Source organism: Thunnus albacares, chromosome 4 (genome assembly GCF_914725855.1).
Source record: "Thunnus albacares chromosome 4, fThuAlb1.1, whole genome shotgun sequence".
Taxonomy (NCBI): Eukaryota; Metazoa; Chordata; class Actinopteri; order Scombriformes; family Scombridae; genus Thunnus; species Thunnus albacares.
The window spans coordinates 29,755,278-29,772,523 of NC_058109.1; the positions used below are offsets into that span (position 1 = coordinate 29,755,278).

A 17,246-nucleotide genomic window follows, 5' to 3' on the forward strand; every position below is an offset into this window, starting at 1 on the left:
CAGGTGGAGCCACCCACCCACCCACACACACACACACAAACACACTATATAGTACATGTTGGTTTACAAAGCCAGGAAGCTAAGTGGAGGAGGAAGGGGGGTGGTAAACACTGTCTCCTACTATTTAGATTCTTCCATCTGTGGTGGAGTGAGGCCAGGATCCATCCCAGTAAGAAAGAAATGAAACCAGTATGTGCTTTAGCTATCATCTTTATGTTGATGTAAAAGCACGTATATTTTAATATTTCATTCAAATTCTCTAAAGGTTGGTCATAGGCTTGAAAGAGCTTCACATTCTTCATGCACCTCTGATGAATCCCATTTTGGGAGTTGAAATGTTTTCATAATTTTCAGTGTAATTACAGTATACGGCTGAGTGTATTTTTGGTGTTGTGCAGGGTGGAAGGCCGGTGCAGAGAATGGTAGTAAGAGTATCCAGATGTGTGGCGAAGTAAGAATGACAGGACCGGGTCTCAGGAGGCTGTGGCAGAGCCCGCTGAGAGGGGGATGAGTGTTTGTGTGCCGGGTCAGTGCCTGACCCCCTCAAATAAATACACTGGTGAACAGCTGAGGCGACGAGCACACACGTACACCACATTTTCTCACTCGTATCCATGCGTGCCTCTGCTGTAATGCTCACACATGCACGAAAACCTTTAAGGGAGCTCATACACACACTCACAACATATAAACACTACAAGATGCCCCACAAGCTTACCAGACATTTGTTGTTGTTTGTTTATGTTGCTCAGGTCACTTTGTATTTCTAAGGAACACTGGCTTTATGGAGTAAGTCTAATTTAACTGAAAAACACTCTAGAAGAAAGTTTTTTTTAAAGGCAGTACCTTTTTCATTGCTGTGTACACTAAAAGATTCAAGTGTTTTAGGACTACCAGGGAAAAGAGGTCAGAAGATCATGGAGTCAGAGGTCAGAGGGCAATCCCACAGACAGAGGGATGCATTGTAGACAGGAAGGTTAAAGACACATGTGGATTCCAGCACATCAGCGTTGGCCAAATACTAGTGCAGCGCCCATAAACATTGAAACACAGCGGGTGACTCGCCTCAGGAGACTCCAGCCTGTTTTCATATTGATGCAGGTTTTCTTTTCATTATGTTTACACCCCAAAACAAACACGCTCCTCACTGTGTACACACCAGGCAGATGCGTCCTATACGGGACTGGGTCACGGGACTCTGGCCCATCTCCGAGGACTTCTCCCGGAAGAAGAAATATAGCTTGTCGTCATTTCTCTCTGCGCTGTCGGGGATGAGGTGTACGTGGACGAAAGTGGGATCTATGGGAAGAAGAGATGGTAAGATGTGTGGGTAGAGGCAGGATTTGGGAAAACATCTGGCGAAAATCATTTATAAACTGTAAGCATTTCCTGTTTATCACTTGTTGAAGGATTCAAAACATATACAAACACCAGAATCTTTACATTTCAGCTATATAGGAACCCTGTTTGGATTTATAATTAAAATGTCATGCAGGAAGGCTGTATTCATTGGATGAAAGCCATGATTATCATTTGTAGGCTAAATAGGACATTTACCATTCAACCATCTGGAGTTGTACTGATCTGTTCGCATGGCAGTCTTTGTCCCCAAAGTACGGAAAATGGCAGAGTCTGTTCCCATAAAGTCAACATAGACCCCAGCATAGAGTTCACCATCTGAGAAAGAGAGAAAACAGTTGAGTTCAGTGAAATTCCTTGACTCTTGACATTATTCCAGCACCACCCGTGGCATAAAATACCACAGCTTTTATTTCAAGAATCCAATATCTCAGGTCTCTTCATTCCACACCACAGCTCAGAGTCCAAGTCAAAGTCATCTTCCACTCATTTGTCTTTATTTAGACATAAAGTGGTCAGGAGGTACTGTAACTCAAGATGCAGAGGCTAAATCCTTGAAAGGCTACAAAACAGTATAATAGTCACATAGTTTTCTAAAACTTTCCTATAAAAGAACTGATAACTGTAATTTGTTAGGAGGGTTTATAGAAAGGACTATATTAATGTGCCACATTTTGCTACAATTTGCACTGGAATCTGAGTTCAACTGACTGTTTGTTAACCCCAAGCCCCCTTACTTACTTTTGAAATGACAACTGTTGCTAGCAGAAGTTACCACCTATAGCTAGCTAGTGTAAGGTTATGCTAACAATAAAGTCAGACATTTTGATGTTTCCAGCAAATTTGTTTTGAAGGAAAAGAAGAAATTTGCACATGATGGCAACATACCACATGTAAATAGGAGTAACATTGTTTGAATATTACAGGGTAGAGCTACAGTAGTTAGAACTGATATCATGGTACAGTATTATAAATAAAAATGTTATTATAATGTTATTTGTTCTGACATAACATTTCGGTTTGGATGCTCACAATAGAAAAACATATTTGGACAGGCAACAAAGTGGTCAGATATATGATTTAATGGTCATATTTTCAAACAGTATGCTCCATTTATACAAAAGAAAAAGGTCTGAGGACGAGGAATAACTAATTTAGCAAACTTAACTCTAATGCTATCTCTGATATACTAGTGTCTTGCCTCCCAAGAGTGTGGGAACTTCTGAACAGGTATTTTTCTAACTTAACCTGTAACCCCACAAAATAATATAGCTGACTAATGACATGCCCCTTGCCTTTGTAAATAATGCTAGGTTGCTACAGTACGTAAGCTGGTTAGCCAGGCATGATAACATTTCCAGTTAAGTTACAGCATATAAACACAGTTATCTATTCCTCATACTACAACATGTATATACGTATATGGGTTAAAAGGGATGTTTATCAGTGCTTCCTTGTCATTTACCATACTGTATATCTATATCATCTCTACATATTAAAAAATGTACCGCTTGAGTGAATTTACTTACTGTGATACTGTGTATGTAATTTTCTGTTTCTTTCTCAGATTTTCTTCTTAAAAACTAAAATAAATGTGTAGGTACTAAATTTACTGTTTCTATTTTCCTTGTTATCAGTACTTTCCAGGAAACGTCCTAGGAAATTATTAAGGAATTATGAGACACGTAAAATAAAGCGTTAACCAAAACAGCACTCTAACTTCCTGAAGCAGCCTTCACATACACTCCATAAAGACGTAAAATATGAGCACATCCATGTGTGCAGACTGACAAATGTACTTGACAGCCTTGTTAAGCCACAGGAAGGCAAGGTGTTGGTCCTCCAGCTGCTATAAGGGCTCTACTGGAAAGCAGGTGTGACTGTCAGGGCTCTTAAGAGATGGGGTAAGGAGACAGCAGGAGGTAGAGCAGAGGAAACAAAAAACACTGTCCTACCGCCATTATATTCAATGTCATGGTCCTCAGCAGTGCTATATGGAGATTGATGATATATCATTAAAATGTCCACGGATGATGAGATGTCTAATGTGGTGGAGAGCTGAGCAGTCTGTGGTCAGTGGTAAATCTATTGTCATGGTACAGGGCTCTTAATCCTTATCACAGCTAACAACACTGATGCTTGTATGATGCTAACTGGTGGAAGTGGGAGGTAAATCCATCTTGGATGACAACACTGGTTCCATACTGGTCAGCTGGCACTGTGCTAATGTGGGAAAGCAGTGCCAGTGATTTACACCCACTGTCTCACCCCACAGGGAGAAGATCACCTTTCACTGGTGGCAACTGTGTGGTCTGGACATGACTAAGTGACCTTGGGCAAAGGGACAGAGGACACTGCCTTCATGACTGCTATAACAGATGACAAGCTACAGTATCCAGACTGAACCTTGTTGTTATTTTCCTGTAGCATGATGTATAAATTGTGAATAAAGACGAGGACATACTTAGTCCTTAGTCAAATAAAGTTGATCATAGATGTGTACACTGATGGGTGACAGATTAAAGGAAAAAACAGCATAAAGTGTCTTAGTAAGGTGTTGGTCCACCATGAGCCTCCAGAACGGCTTTAGTGCTCATTGAAATAGATTGTACATGTCTGTAGAACTCTACTGGGGGGAAGAACATGATTCTTCCAAAAGATATTCCCATGATTGGTGTTTTGATGATGGTGGTGGTGAGTGCTGTCTAACATGACAAAAATATCCCATAGGTGTTCAGTTGGGTTAAGATGTGATGACTACGAAGGCAATGGCATTATATGATTCCCCTCATTTTCACACCCATTAGACCATTAACGACCCCTCATTCCCCATCTGCACTAGATGTGTTTCTCTACTCATTAATTCAGGTGTTCCCTTTAAGTTGTCACCTGCCTGTAAATTGGATAGTAAGTAAATATATTGTACTGTTTGTTTGACCATTAAAATGTGCAAACAGTATGAAATGGCATATGGGAAAAAAGAAAATATTGGTTGTCAAATGATGATACAAGTTAAGAAAAGTTTTCCCAACATGTCCTAGGTATTTTGATTCGTAGCCACCAATTCCCCAGTGGAAGAGTTACATATTAACAGGCACATATTATTATTGTTTCCACCCTAACAAGGAAAAATTCCTTAGGATTAAATGTTAAGGCCGATTAGACAAAGCAGCTCACTGTGGGAAATGGGCACAGAATGGAAAGGACACTTGGCTTGACCATCCTGGACATCATTGGAGGATGATAAATATTTTTTTGTTCATGTACTTTGCCAAAAACATAAATTGTAGGCAGAGGAGGCCATATGAAGAAACAGGAGATAAAAGATGAGGAATCCATATGGGATGAGACTGCCATTGCTATGAGGACCTAAAAAGCGCTAAGCTGGACTGTACCCACCAAACCCAGATGATACTCACTGATCAAAGCTGACACGCTGTTGAGCTTCGGGTCGTAGGAGCACTTTCCCTTTCCAGATTCCACTTTGCCCGGCTCCAAATGGAAGATTTCTTCCTGAAATGGGAAAATCATATGGAGATGGCAATAAATTCAGCACTCTTCATCTTGTCACTGTAATTCCCTTGTGTATGGAAAATGAGGCAGCGTATGTGCTCCCTCTGACTCCTGTGGGACCTGAACGGCCTGATGGGGGATGAAGTATTAGAATAATGAGCGTGCTTTCATACAGAAAAATACATGCGGGGAAAGCGAGGAATTTCTAATCCATCTCCATGCCAGTCCACAGCAGAAAACAATGTGTCGTGGGTTGCTTCTCTCGGCATAATAAGCTGCATGCCAAATATCTCTCAGCCTTGGTGCCTATGGCTGTGCAGGCCTACTGCTGACACCTGTAATCCAGCACAGTGAAAACAAGCCAGGGATGGAGGCTGGATGACTGATACTCACTGCTCGTGGCATCCCTGCACGCAAGCACTGAAAGGTGATTGGCAGGAATTTGCGTATGAGAGTGGGGGAAAATGAATCAGTGGCATGCAATGACATGTATTGTGGCCCCGCCTCACAAACCACAGCATGTCCAATCCCCATTTTTCACTCCCAACGGGGACAGAAATGGAGACATCTCTGTCATTGTCCATCAGCACTAAAGCAGAGGAGAGACTATGGCGCTGTGCCAAACTCACTTCATTGGATCATACACACACCCGTATGCAATTCCCAACTCATCTTTGATTAAAATCACTATCCGTGCAAATAAGAAGGTGCTGGCAGCTCACTCCCGGCCATGCCAGATGCTGACGTGTAAAAAAAGGTCACAAACATTTATGTGTAGCAGAGGGAAACTGTGCCCTGAATGTGTTTTTACAACCCTGTTGTAAAGTATGACCCTTCAGAAAAGTTGCAACATATTTAAAAAAAAAAAAAAAACAATCTGAAAACAATCTGACTAGAAAAAAAGTCAAAGCGTTTCAAAGTATCCCACTTCACCTAAAGCCCTTATGTCCTTCAAAAGTGTTTCAAAGTGCTTGGAGAGCTCAAACAGTGGAGACATGTTCAAGTATGTGGCTCTTTTATTTCCTTTGCTGCACAGCTAGTTGGCCACAGATGGCTGGTGTTTGCTCTGGGCTAACAGAGCCTGCTGTGGGAGTGGGTCAGATGCTGACTAGTCGTGCCGCCTCTGTGGGAGAGACTGCACCACATTCCTACAGAAAGTGGATGGCTTGGTGGGGTGAAGGACTGATGGGTGGTTACATCCTGCATTGTCTCAGATAAGCAGGATGAATGATTCAGATATCTGTTGTTCATGGGTGCTGCTGAATATGTGGCTGTGATGCAAAATGAATATGCCATGCATTGAACAGCAGTGAAAGCCTGTTTAATTGAATTTGTGCCTAGTAAAAGTCAATAGAATTTCTTCCTAGCCTGAGAAGCCCTTTCCACTTGATAACCCAGCTCTCATGCAAAATATGACATTTAGCACAAATGCAAAGCACGGAAAGGACAATGACGGAAACGAAAGGGTGCTCAGACAATGAGACTAACACAAAGAGTGAAACACAACAAAATGACATGAAATTAAATGCACTTCCACATTACACAAAACTTTACGATTGCGAATGGACTGGAAAATATGCATGCTAAATGTTACGGAAATTAACAAATAATGGCCAGGTTAAAGATGGTGTTGACAAATGTGCTGAGACACAAAGAGAGGGAGCATGCTGCTGGTGACCACGAGCCCAGGCAGTATGCAGGGCTGCGGTGCAGACAGGGCCCACATCGCACCTTTAGTCCAAGTGTCTCGTGCACCGCGCTGGGTTCAGCTGCGCGGCTAGCCCTTCCTCTGGCCTGGGCCATCTGTAGATACATGGACGTCTAAAACAGGAGACAGCAACACAGTCTGGATGTTACGCCACTGATGAGGAAGGATCAAGACCTTCCTGACCTCCTTGCAGATTGCTTGAATCTGTCCTGACTTCGAGAGATGAAGAGGAAGTCCCCGGTCCAATACTATAGAAATGAATGCATGTTCAAAATATATATATATGTGTGTGCAAGACTGTGCAGGAAATGTGTGTAACTGTACTTGACCAGATGGTAGAAAAGGCAACAATATTAGTTCTCTATCCTTTGGTTGAGTCAATAAAGTCTCTCACAGTATGGTAGCCTACATACATATTCCTCACAGCTGCTGCCAAAGCAAAACATTTGGCCATTACAATTTATAAAAGCTACAAGACTTGCACTTAAAGCACCAGAGAACTTAAGAATATACCCTGCAGTGCCGTAATCAAACAATCCATCTGGATGCCTTGAATTATTAATGACAAAAAGAAGTTTCCTTATGTATGTCAGGATATATGTAAGCATGCGTCTCTGTGGAATATATCATTGCATGTTTCTGCAATCATATAAAACTCCCCAGCCCAGCTGAGAAAGGTGCTCACAGGACGACTCGGACATGTTCAATGTGACGGAGAAAATAACAGCCCCCTCATTAATGGACTAGAACTGGAACATTCCACTGGCACCCCATAATGGGAGCTCCCACTACCAATTACCCAACTTCTCACATGGTGGAGGCTGGCGGGTGGCCTGAATGGATGGATGAAGGGGTGGATGGATAGGTGAGTGAATGGATGGAAGCCCTTCGTTAGTAAGGGCTCATGTAGGAACCGTATGCAACAAGGGACTCACGCAAGCCTTCCTTGCTGCTGCAAGTTCTCTGCACCATTTTGTGATCTCGAGGGAGAGTCCAGTGGGAAATTTACTTTTTATTTACCTCTTTTATAAAAGTCCCCTGGTCATCATTAGGGAACAAGTGTAATATTTAAGGAAGAGAGAGGTGTTAAAGGGGAGTATGGCGAGATTGTGATGCCTGGTTTGGTTTAGGAAATTCAAGAGGTCCCATTAAAGGCTGAGACTAAACAGAGTAGCTTTAATAGCTCACTTGGGAAGACAGCTGTGTGCTGGTGAGGCTGTGCTGGGTGCTTTGCCAGACGCAGAGACATGGTATCACAAGCAGGCTTAATGATGGAGGAAAATCATCATAAAAGGAACCTAGAGTAAGGTGGATGGAGAGTAAGAACTTGGGTAAGAGGGAAAAAAAGAATGGCCCAGCTGTGCCAATCATGATGCAGATGGAGAAAGCTGTTTGTTTTCAGCGTGGATGTTTGTTAAGTTAATATTGAGAGGCCACCTTCTTGGCCAGTTCATCCCTCAAGTCTTTAAATCTAACCTGAGGTTTGCGTCCACGGTTGACGAAGGTACAGACTGGATTGTAAGCTCCTGTCCCACAGACGTAGAGTTGAGTCCGGTTCCATGGCTCGATCAGACGGATGAAGTTTGCACACTCCTCCTGGAGATGCAAAGACCAGAGTCAATATAACTGCCTTAAAAATTCAAATGAAAAGCCATTTATAGTCATATTTTACTGGTACACCTCCTGCAGATTTACAGTATGCTCAAGCCCAAGTGACTCTCGTTCAAAAATAAACCAGTAATACTGTGCTTCTATATATATTTGGACAGTATATCAAACTATCAGCCAGCGGTGTTGTTCTCCCCACCCTGGCCTGGCAGAGAATGGATGGTGAGATTGACTGGGCTTCTTTGGTCCAATCCATTCCTGTCTCTTTGGCTAGACAGGAGGGAACCAGTGCTTTTTACTGGGCCAAGTCTGAACCCCACAGGTGAGTCTTATTTTAATAGATCCCTAACATTAAAACCATTGTTCACAATAGCCTATTTGAGGGAGGTGTATGCATTTGAAAAAAACTACATATTTTTGTTTTCAGGCTATCAAGTTGATGAAAATCACCTCAACTAAATGACCCTGCTGAGATTGTGTGTGCTGTCAACAGGCGTACTTACATTGGCATCCTTCCCACTCACAAGGCACTCCATCCTTCTTCGTTCGGACACTGGCCAGTGGATCTGCGAGGGGGGAACAGAGGATATTTTATGGTTACAATCCAACCCGTTATACATCACTGGCATTTATGGGATTTTTGTGCTAAAATTGCAAAAGGGATATCCACCCAGGCTAATATTAGTCCTTTTGGGATTGTCATAACCCAATTACAGTGTTTTAATGACCCTACACGAGAAATAGGGCACTCCAAGAAAAACTACACGTGAGCTAACCAAAATGGCTGCTGCTGGGGCAATGGAACAGAACATTTTGCCCTGGGGGCAGCTGTTGTGAGTGCTGAGGTAAAGGCGCTTGCTTCATCCCAGCATTACAGCCCATGTGAGGGGCCAGAGGTGGGGGTGAGGGGAGGCGGAGCATGGGAGCATGGTCTTACAATATGTGGGTCCTTGTTGATGTCATGGAGGTCCAGGGACAGGATGTGGTCCTTGCTGCCAACGTACATGCGGTCATGGTCCTCATCCATACGCAGGATCCGGTAATTGGACGTGTTGAGGAGGTAGGCAAAGTGATGAGCGGTACCGGTAGATCTCAGCTCTGTTTGGAGACAGAGATATATCCATTAATGACAGCTGCGGTGCACATGCACATTTCCACACACACATGCATGCACAACTGACACATTCCTCATGCCACTCCTGCATACCCGTCTGGAGTTATCTGATGGTTTTCCACCAACACTGTTGTAACTTAACACCGCACATTAGAGACAAGTGCTACTGAGTGTCTGTCACACTGTGTTGATGGCTTAATACCGCCCGAGTGGATCAGAAGATCTAGAAAGTCTTTCATCATTGCCTGTCCATGACTTACAGAAAAGACATTGTTTACTACAAATTCACACCATATATCACCAACTTCTCCATCTCTGGTTGGACACCACTCTCTGAAGGTCAGAAGAGTGTGTGCCTTTGGTAACACAATGCAGTCAACACGTCCTCTCATGTCGAGAGTAACCCAATCTTCCTACAGCTACGTGCTGGAGTGTTTGTTTGATACGTTCTTCTGGGTTCAGCAACCACGTACAGGCAGGGCAGAAAAGCCACTGCTAAGACAGCAAAGGCCCCATGCCACACCATAGACAAACACACTCCTCCACAATCTATAGGGGAGAGGCATTAGAGGGTGGCATTCACATATTGTTGGACAAACACTAAGGTCCCATTCAAACAGCAGGAAAGTCCCATTTCACTGTTTACCTTTATTCTACAACCAACAGACCACAGAAAGCTGAAACAGAGAACCACACTTTGAGGTTACGCCAAATACTTTTGTGTTGATTTAGCAACCAAAAATGTGGTGGAGGGAAACCAGAGTATAACCTGTCAAATACAGTTAGCTGTGTTTGATTATTTACATATGATACATCAGAACAGAGGTGTGCCAGAGTATAATTAAAGGAAGGACACATGAAATTAATTCAACGTGGGTTTTCAGACCCTAAAAGCAACACCTCAAGAACAGGAATCATTTCAGGGTTTTGAAAATGTTTCAGACAGTTGATAAATAACCACATATTTTTCTGCAAGCTCTGTATGTGCGGTCATGTAGCGTGCATTTGAATTCACCAAGAAACATTCCTGTGAGGTTGTTGAGGTAGTTTTGAGGAAAAGGTCTGGACACCAAAGCATGCAAAGCCATCAACATGTCCACCATTGGGCCTTAAAATAAACACCATCTAGAGACCTTTTTAAACAGACTCCCTATGGAATCTGATATTACCAGTATTTCCAGCCTGATCTAAATTTAACGCAGGGGTTACGTCAATAAGCAAAGATTAATAGCATTAGATTTGCTATATTTGTACAGTTTGATTTAATAACCATACCCTCCAAAGGAATGTTTACAGATCAGCAGAGTGATTGACAGCTGTCAGAGCCTTGTGCAGAGGAGCTGCAACATGTGGTCAGACCCTGTGATTATTTGTGTTGGCGACTTAAGTTGAATGATGAGTCCCCATACACTCTAGCAATCTGCTTTGTTTATGTGTGTGTGTAGAGTGAAACACACCGGATAAGACACATATTGTACACACACAAATTCCGAGGGCCAGTCAAAGCTCTTCCTGAAGCAGGTTGTCAGCAACTCCTCTGTGTGTGTGTTTGTTGTCAGAGAGTAGCTGGATGGGACCATCTGTCAGCTGAAGAGGAATGTGAACAGTACATAGCAACAACACACCCTACAGAGAGCTACGCATTAAAAAAACAAACACTCATGTAATCCAAGCGCACAATCATCTGATAATGCACAGATAGTGTGGTCTCAGTGCACTTTGCAGCATGACAAAATTCTATGTCACAGCCTGCACATGGACCACTGTGATGAACGCTAATGGAATATCTTTCTTCACACTTTATCCTCCACATCTAATTGTAATGTAGACTACACCACAAGAAGCTACGCCTATTAAATGGTGTTGAAGAAATCAAACCCTGCAGGAGACCTTGCTCTTTCATTACACCGAATGAATCATAGCTGAAGTATCTTAAAGCATTTAAGAGTCTTTCTGAGGCAAAACCTGCTGCAATCTGCAGGGTTAATGCTACACAGGATATGGAGCTCATGCTGAAGTCTAAATACTGCATGAAACTGCCAAACCTGCAGGTTAAGAAAAGAAAAAATAAGTAAGAAATCTGGTAAAAAAAAAAAAAAAAAAAAGTGTGAAGGTGTTCCAGCTACTAGACATCATTCCATATTCTGTTAGCCTTTCTCAGCTCAGTCCCAAAGTCAACCTTCGCCTCAGGCAGGGGCACATGGCATTGTGCTCTGATGAAATGTTGATCGAGGATGTATAATGGCAGCAGACTGAGCTCGGCTGCTACATTGCTCCAGGGGTCAGGCTGCCTGTGGAAACAAGCCCAGCAGGTCCCTGGACTGAGACCGGTGCCAGGCAAACACCCAGTCACAATCAGACATGCAGAGATCCGGCACTGCTATGTGCCAGATGAAGAATGATGCTGAAGAGTGCCCACATTGAAAAGACAAAGACGAATTTGTAGGATTGTAAGTGTGTGGTAAATTTTTTCACTGAAAAGAAAGAAAACTAATCCCCCAAGATAACAGAAGCATGTTTGGTCAAGAGCTTGCACTAAGATACATTTGAAATTATCAAAGACAAAGGTAAATTACATTTGCAAAAGAACCCTGATGTATTCAATTGGTCACATTTTATTGATCTCTGATATATTCAACTGCACACTCAATCCACCATTTCCCCCTTCAACACACAACTGCAAATTCACAGTAGGAGATTATAATTTTGAACAGGAAAGGCTCAAGAGAGGCTGAACTACTGTGCTCTTTGTCAGCCACATTAGGGCATGACAGCATTTTCCGCGAACACAGACTTATCCTGGAGATTTAGAGGCTGGGAGCAGTGTACAAGTGTGTCTATTAGAGCCAGATAAACTCTTAAAGTAGCCCATTACTGCATGCATGGTTTAGGGTTCACTCTGGGGGGTCTGCACACACACAGCGGGGGCTTTGTTTCGGAAAATGCACCACTTCCCCCCTGTGGAATGGCAATGGCACTATTAGAGGTGAAAGTAAGCCGGTGAGGGAACCCGATCCTCACACTCAATGTTTCACCCTTTACTCAGTTCATTTACTTTCTTACACTGGGACACCTGCACCTCCATGCAAACAACATGAGACTTCTCTCTGTTTTTTCTCACTGGCAATCCTTCCTGTTCATGTTCACAAGTAGTGCAAGCATAGTAGTGCACAGAAAGTAAAGCGATTAGACAGGAGTGGGAGCTCAGTTCACTAGTGAGCGGCGATCCGGTCCACTCTCCTCAGTCTGCTGAGCACAGACAATCCTCTCCTCTCTCCCAGCATCTCAAGGAGCTTCTGGCTGACGCAGCCTACTGCCAGTCCCCACAACTTAACACTCCAGCTCTGGCTGCAAGAAAGGTTTCTGTCGGTGTGTAAGGACACATAACTGGGTAAGATGAGGCCTGAACACATTGTAGTTAAATTTCAGCATCAGAGCAGAGCTACAGATCACAAATGAAGAGAGACGGAGTGCAACATTTCCATGAAGCTTGCATACGGTGAGCTCTGTGCATAGCTCTTCACATGAAGTGCTGGCGAGACACAAAAATATTCAGTGTTGTGTCTATTTGACACCCGACACACAACTTTCCCTGTAGAAAATAAAATTATCAAATCAATATTGTTGATTAATGTGTCATGGCATTTATCAATAATATGTTGAAAATTCTACAGAATTTTGCAAAGTGAAATATAGCCACAAGCAACACCTCGGGGTAGCAAGTGCATTTGTGCTATTGATAAACATGACTTTTTAAACCCTTGCATACTGTTCATATTCTGACTCATAATTAGTCTCTTTACCAAACCTCTGAACCACAAATCTGTTTTTCATTCATAAATATATTTGTTATTAATAGATGGGTGATTAATCCTTAACGAAGCTGTCAGAGAGCAGAGAGAGTGTGTTCTTCTTTCAATTAATGTTATTGAATGTGAAAATGCAACAACATTTTTCAATGGTGATTTTAAAAATTTTGAATAAAAAAATTTAACCCCTTCTATGTACAAAAAAATTGAAATATTTCCATTTTTGTATGATATGGGTCACTTTAGGAAAAGTCACAAAATTTGTACCTCAAACCACCTCAAACACTATCTGTCTGAGGTTGTGAGGTTACTTTTGTCATCGATCTGTCTGCATGTACAACAGCAAAATCTCAACTACATATACAGTCTGTATTTATGGAAAAAAAAGTGTTATCCAGTAGCAGTGAAGCTGGGCCAACACTAAAATAAAGAGCCAAACAGCAAAAAGTACACAGATGGTTTATTTTATTTATTGGCCAATATATTTTTATTGCTTTCATTAGATTCTTTTTCTGTGATTGAAAACAGATTGCTGTTACTGAGTATCTGAGTTCTTCATTCGCTACACATTCTAGTTTATTAAACACTGCACATATTAACTTCATGCATGCATGTTTGCAGGTGAGTGCAAACGTGTTCCATGCATGTTTCATCCTGAGCTGCTGCAGTGGGGCTGGTTAGTGGTTTGTAGTACAATACAGTGGTTGCACTGGAAATCCTATTGCAGCCCCTTCCTCAGACCATTATGAATGAGTATGTATTTTTGTCAGCTTGCCTGGTTAAATGAGGTATAGAAACATAGAGGAGAGACATGTCTCACTGTCAAACTGAGCCAGCACCTCCTCCTCCTGAGAGAATACTTGGCTGCTGACGGTGATCTCCAGGGCTGCAGGCCTACATGTTATAGCATATCACTCCATCTCAAATTAATAGCCCACGGGCCGAGTTTACTTTGGAAATATGTTTGGACAGGAAAATTTCACTGGCATGTAGTACACTGTCAAGATCACATCTCCAGAAATAAGAAAGCACACATGGCAAACTGTGTCTTATATGAAATGATTTCCCCCCATGCTGTCACACAAGGGAAAGAGGAAGACTGGATTTTATGTATCATATTCAGCTGTTAATGCGTCCTACTCCACTGTGTGCCTCGGTAACATTAGAGCTTCCTCTCATTAAGGAACGATTACTGCATCCACTGTGACTTAGCAGTACACAGCCCATCCCACTCATAACTTTCCTGGCAAATCTACAAGAAGCATCAGGCAAGTGAATGGATCATGGAAAACTCTGGACTGTGTTTAAACAAAATATCCACAGAGTGAGAAGGAGAGTTGGAGAATTAAAAGGCAGTATACACATCCTAGCAATTGACGGCGCAGAGCACACTTGCTACATGACACTGATATGGGTGTTCCACCCACTACATATTTCTCTGGTTTCAAATTGGGTAAATTAAAACTGCAGGCTGCTGCCAATGACAGAGCAGAGCGTGTTGCTGCTTGAAGCCGGCACTACTCCCTGTAGAGCACAACTGAAGGTAAAGAGGATGGGGGATGGTGATGGGAAGAGACAAAAGTTTGCGCTCTGTTGCTTTGACACTGCACAGGAAGGGAGCAATGTGGAGCGAAGTGTGTAGCAATCACCTGCTCAATTCACAGGTCTGTGGTTTTCCCCTGTGGAACGTGTGGCTGATAATTAGAAACTGCAGCCACTGCATCAGGCCGTCCTTCTGTCCAGGGATCACAGAAAGATCAGTGTTCAAGATCAAGTATTAGAGCTGGAACACACAAGCTATCAACAGTTGGACTGAAACAGCACAAAACAGAAAAGTGTTGTGTTTAATGCTTGATTCAGTATTCTAATGTTGTGTTATAATGTGACAGAAATACCCTGTTAGCCCCTGGCACATCACAGATAAGCTGCTCTACCTGAGTAGTGTCCTGAGGCAGTTTCCAACCCGTCAGAAAGAGGTGTGTTAGTTCACACACACCGGAGTGGCAGGAGTGATAATTAGGGTGTTTAAGAGGGGGCGGGAGAGGTGGCATGCTCTCACACATCAAAGGCAACACTTGTCAGGAATCCCGGCCAAATATTTTGAATGCTGTCAATGCAGAGGAGGAAAACTCCAGTTAAGACAGTCTTATTACTCTTCAGAAGGCACACTTCATTTCAACAGCAGTGATGGAACTCTGCACAAAATAGCTTCAGAGACATTTTTTGGAAAATAGCATGGTGGCCTTGTTGGCGGTTGGGTCAGCTTTTAACAAGGTGCAGTAATGAGTTGAGACGCCATAAGTGACAGTGCCACAGGTTTAAGAGACTTAGGTAAGGAAATGGCAGACTTTTTCATTAATTCATATGCGTCTTAGTCACTGAACTATTTATGAAGTGTCTGCATAAAGGTACATTTGTTTTCTCTGGCACAGTTAATGTTTGTTATGTTTGCCAGGAAAGTGGAGATGAATCTGAGAATCAGGGCTGAGGTTGAGCACACGGACAGCTGCTATCTGCTGTGTGATCTGGGAGGACTGTGTCAATCTGTCTTCATCCTATGGTAACGTGGCCTTCTAATGTTGCTTCAGCAGATTTCTGTTTACTTATCTATTGCAAACATGCCAACTGTTCAGAGTCTAAGAATATTCTTGGCCTTTCTCTCGATGATGTTTTGGACTGATTGCAAGTTGGGAAAATTACTGTTTACTTAATGAATTCATGTGTTTTTGAGCAATCTGCTCTTTAAGTTTAATATATAACTATTGACCTTGCTGTGTGGCATTTAACCGTTGGGTGTAAATTAATTAGCACCTCATTATAAAGTGTCCTTAAAAAGCCGTAAAAAGCACACAAAAGTACAAGAATCTTCTTGTACACTGTACCTATCACAACACATGACAAATCATTTTCAAATTATTTCACTGAATACATTATTTTAAAAAAAAATATCTGTGAATTTACACAATTGTAATGGAGTTGGCTCATATCCAGGTATCTGTATCTGAGAACGGTTGTGTTCTCTGTGTTATCTTGATCTAGCAAATCTTTCTCACAGTGATTTCCTGTATCTGCATGGTAAGGAAGTACTTAATATAGGGGCAATCGCTGAACACATTACCATGAAGATTAAAGAACTTCTCCTCCATTTGGACAAGTGTGTGGCCACTGGAAGGCTGAACTGGCACCTGCGCTGCTATCTTGTTAGCAGAGTCACTTTTAATCAGTGGCTCTCTGGACCCACTGCGCCTTCCCTCACTCTCCTTCAACAGTTTCTTTCAACACAAACTGTCTTCATGTCAAACATTTACATGAGTTATTTGGGTTTGTGAGCGCTGCATGCTTCAAAGCCAGTAGAGAAGTGACACAGTTGTTAAAGAATGCCTGTGTGATTACTGGAGACTGGGTATGAGGTTAGCTGCGCTGCTAAATGAAAAGGAACGATAACAGCATGAGAACGCAGCAGCTGCTCGCCTCGGCTTAGTCACTCTGTGGGACGGAGGATAATAAAAGCGGTCAGAGGCTCGGCCACTGTGTCACATCAGATAGGACGCGTCATTCACCAGATAACAAATATGCAAGGGCACAGGATCCAGAGATATGATCTGACCCACTGGTAATACCAAAGAGCCTGGTCCACAAAGGAATGGTAATCTTTTGTGATGTGTTCTCAGCGACATGCTCAAGCTTCGCTGCATCAACTCTCTGTGTGTGTCTGCATCTTGGTGGAGAGACAGGCTCTGCAGCCTGCTGCTAGGAAGGAAAACACAGACATAACAGCATGTTTGTGCAAACACCTGGCCCATGTACAAAGCATCCACACAACCAACTTTGTTCACTATCAGCATACTTCAAACTTGGTGGAATTAACAAGGCATGACACAAACAACGATATTACAACACTACTCTGCACAGTTGCAAAACTGTAAACACTGTTTATTTTACCGTGACCGTCATTACTAGTCATGATAAGCTGTATCAATTTAAGGGAAATAAAATTCTTTTATTGTAAATTTGTAGGAAAACAGTTTTACTTTTCAAGTAACTATTACTATTACTCTATGTAGGCAACATTTTTCAAATTAAGCAATGAATTTCTTGACCTCTTTGTGTGAGGTTACAACCTTTAAGGGCAGAG

The 17,246-nt window shown here is 42.4% G+C and overlaps 1 protein-coding gene across 4 annotated transcripts in view; it reads right to left on the minus strand.

Moving 5' to 3' along the window:
- sema3fb (sema domain, immunoglobulin domain (Ig), short basic domain, secreted, (semaphorin) 3Fb) overlaps nucleotides 1-17,246 on the minus strand; it is a 61,137-nt gene that overhangs the window by 13,953 nt on the left and 29,938 nt on the right. For 2 of the 4 annotated variants that reach the window (XM_044349713.1, XM_044349712.1), the window contains exons 3-9: nucleotides 9,126-9,286; nucleotides 8,692-8,754; nucleotides 8,057-8,176; nucleotides 6,604-6,693; nucleotides 4,779-4,872; nucleotides 1,558-1,677; nucleotides 1,160-1,299 (exon numbers count right to left, since the gene is read on the minus strand). In XM_044349713.1, the coding sequence (XP_044205648.1) occupies nucleotides 1,160-1,299; nucleotides 1,558-1,677; nucleotides 4,779-4,872; nucleotides 6,604-6,693; nucleotides 8,057-8,176; nucleotides 8,692-8,754; nucleotides 9,126-9,286 (788 nt within the window). The remainder of the gene's footprint in view (nucleotides 1-1,159; nucleotides 1,300-1,557; nucleotides 1,678-4,778; nucleotides 4,873-6,603; nucleotides 6,694-8,056; nucleotides 8,177-8,691; nucleotides 8,755-9,125; nucleotides 9,287-17,246) is intronic. The other 2 variants (XM_044349715.1, XM_044349714.1) reach the window with 1 other exon arrangement.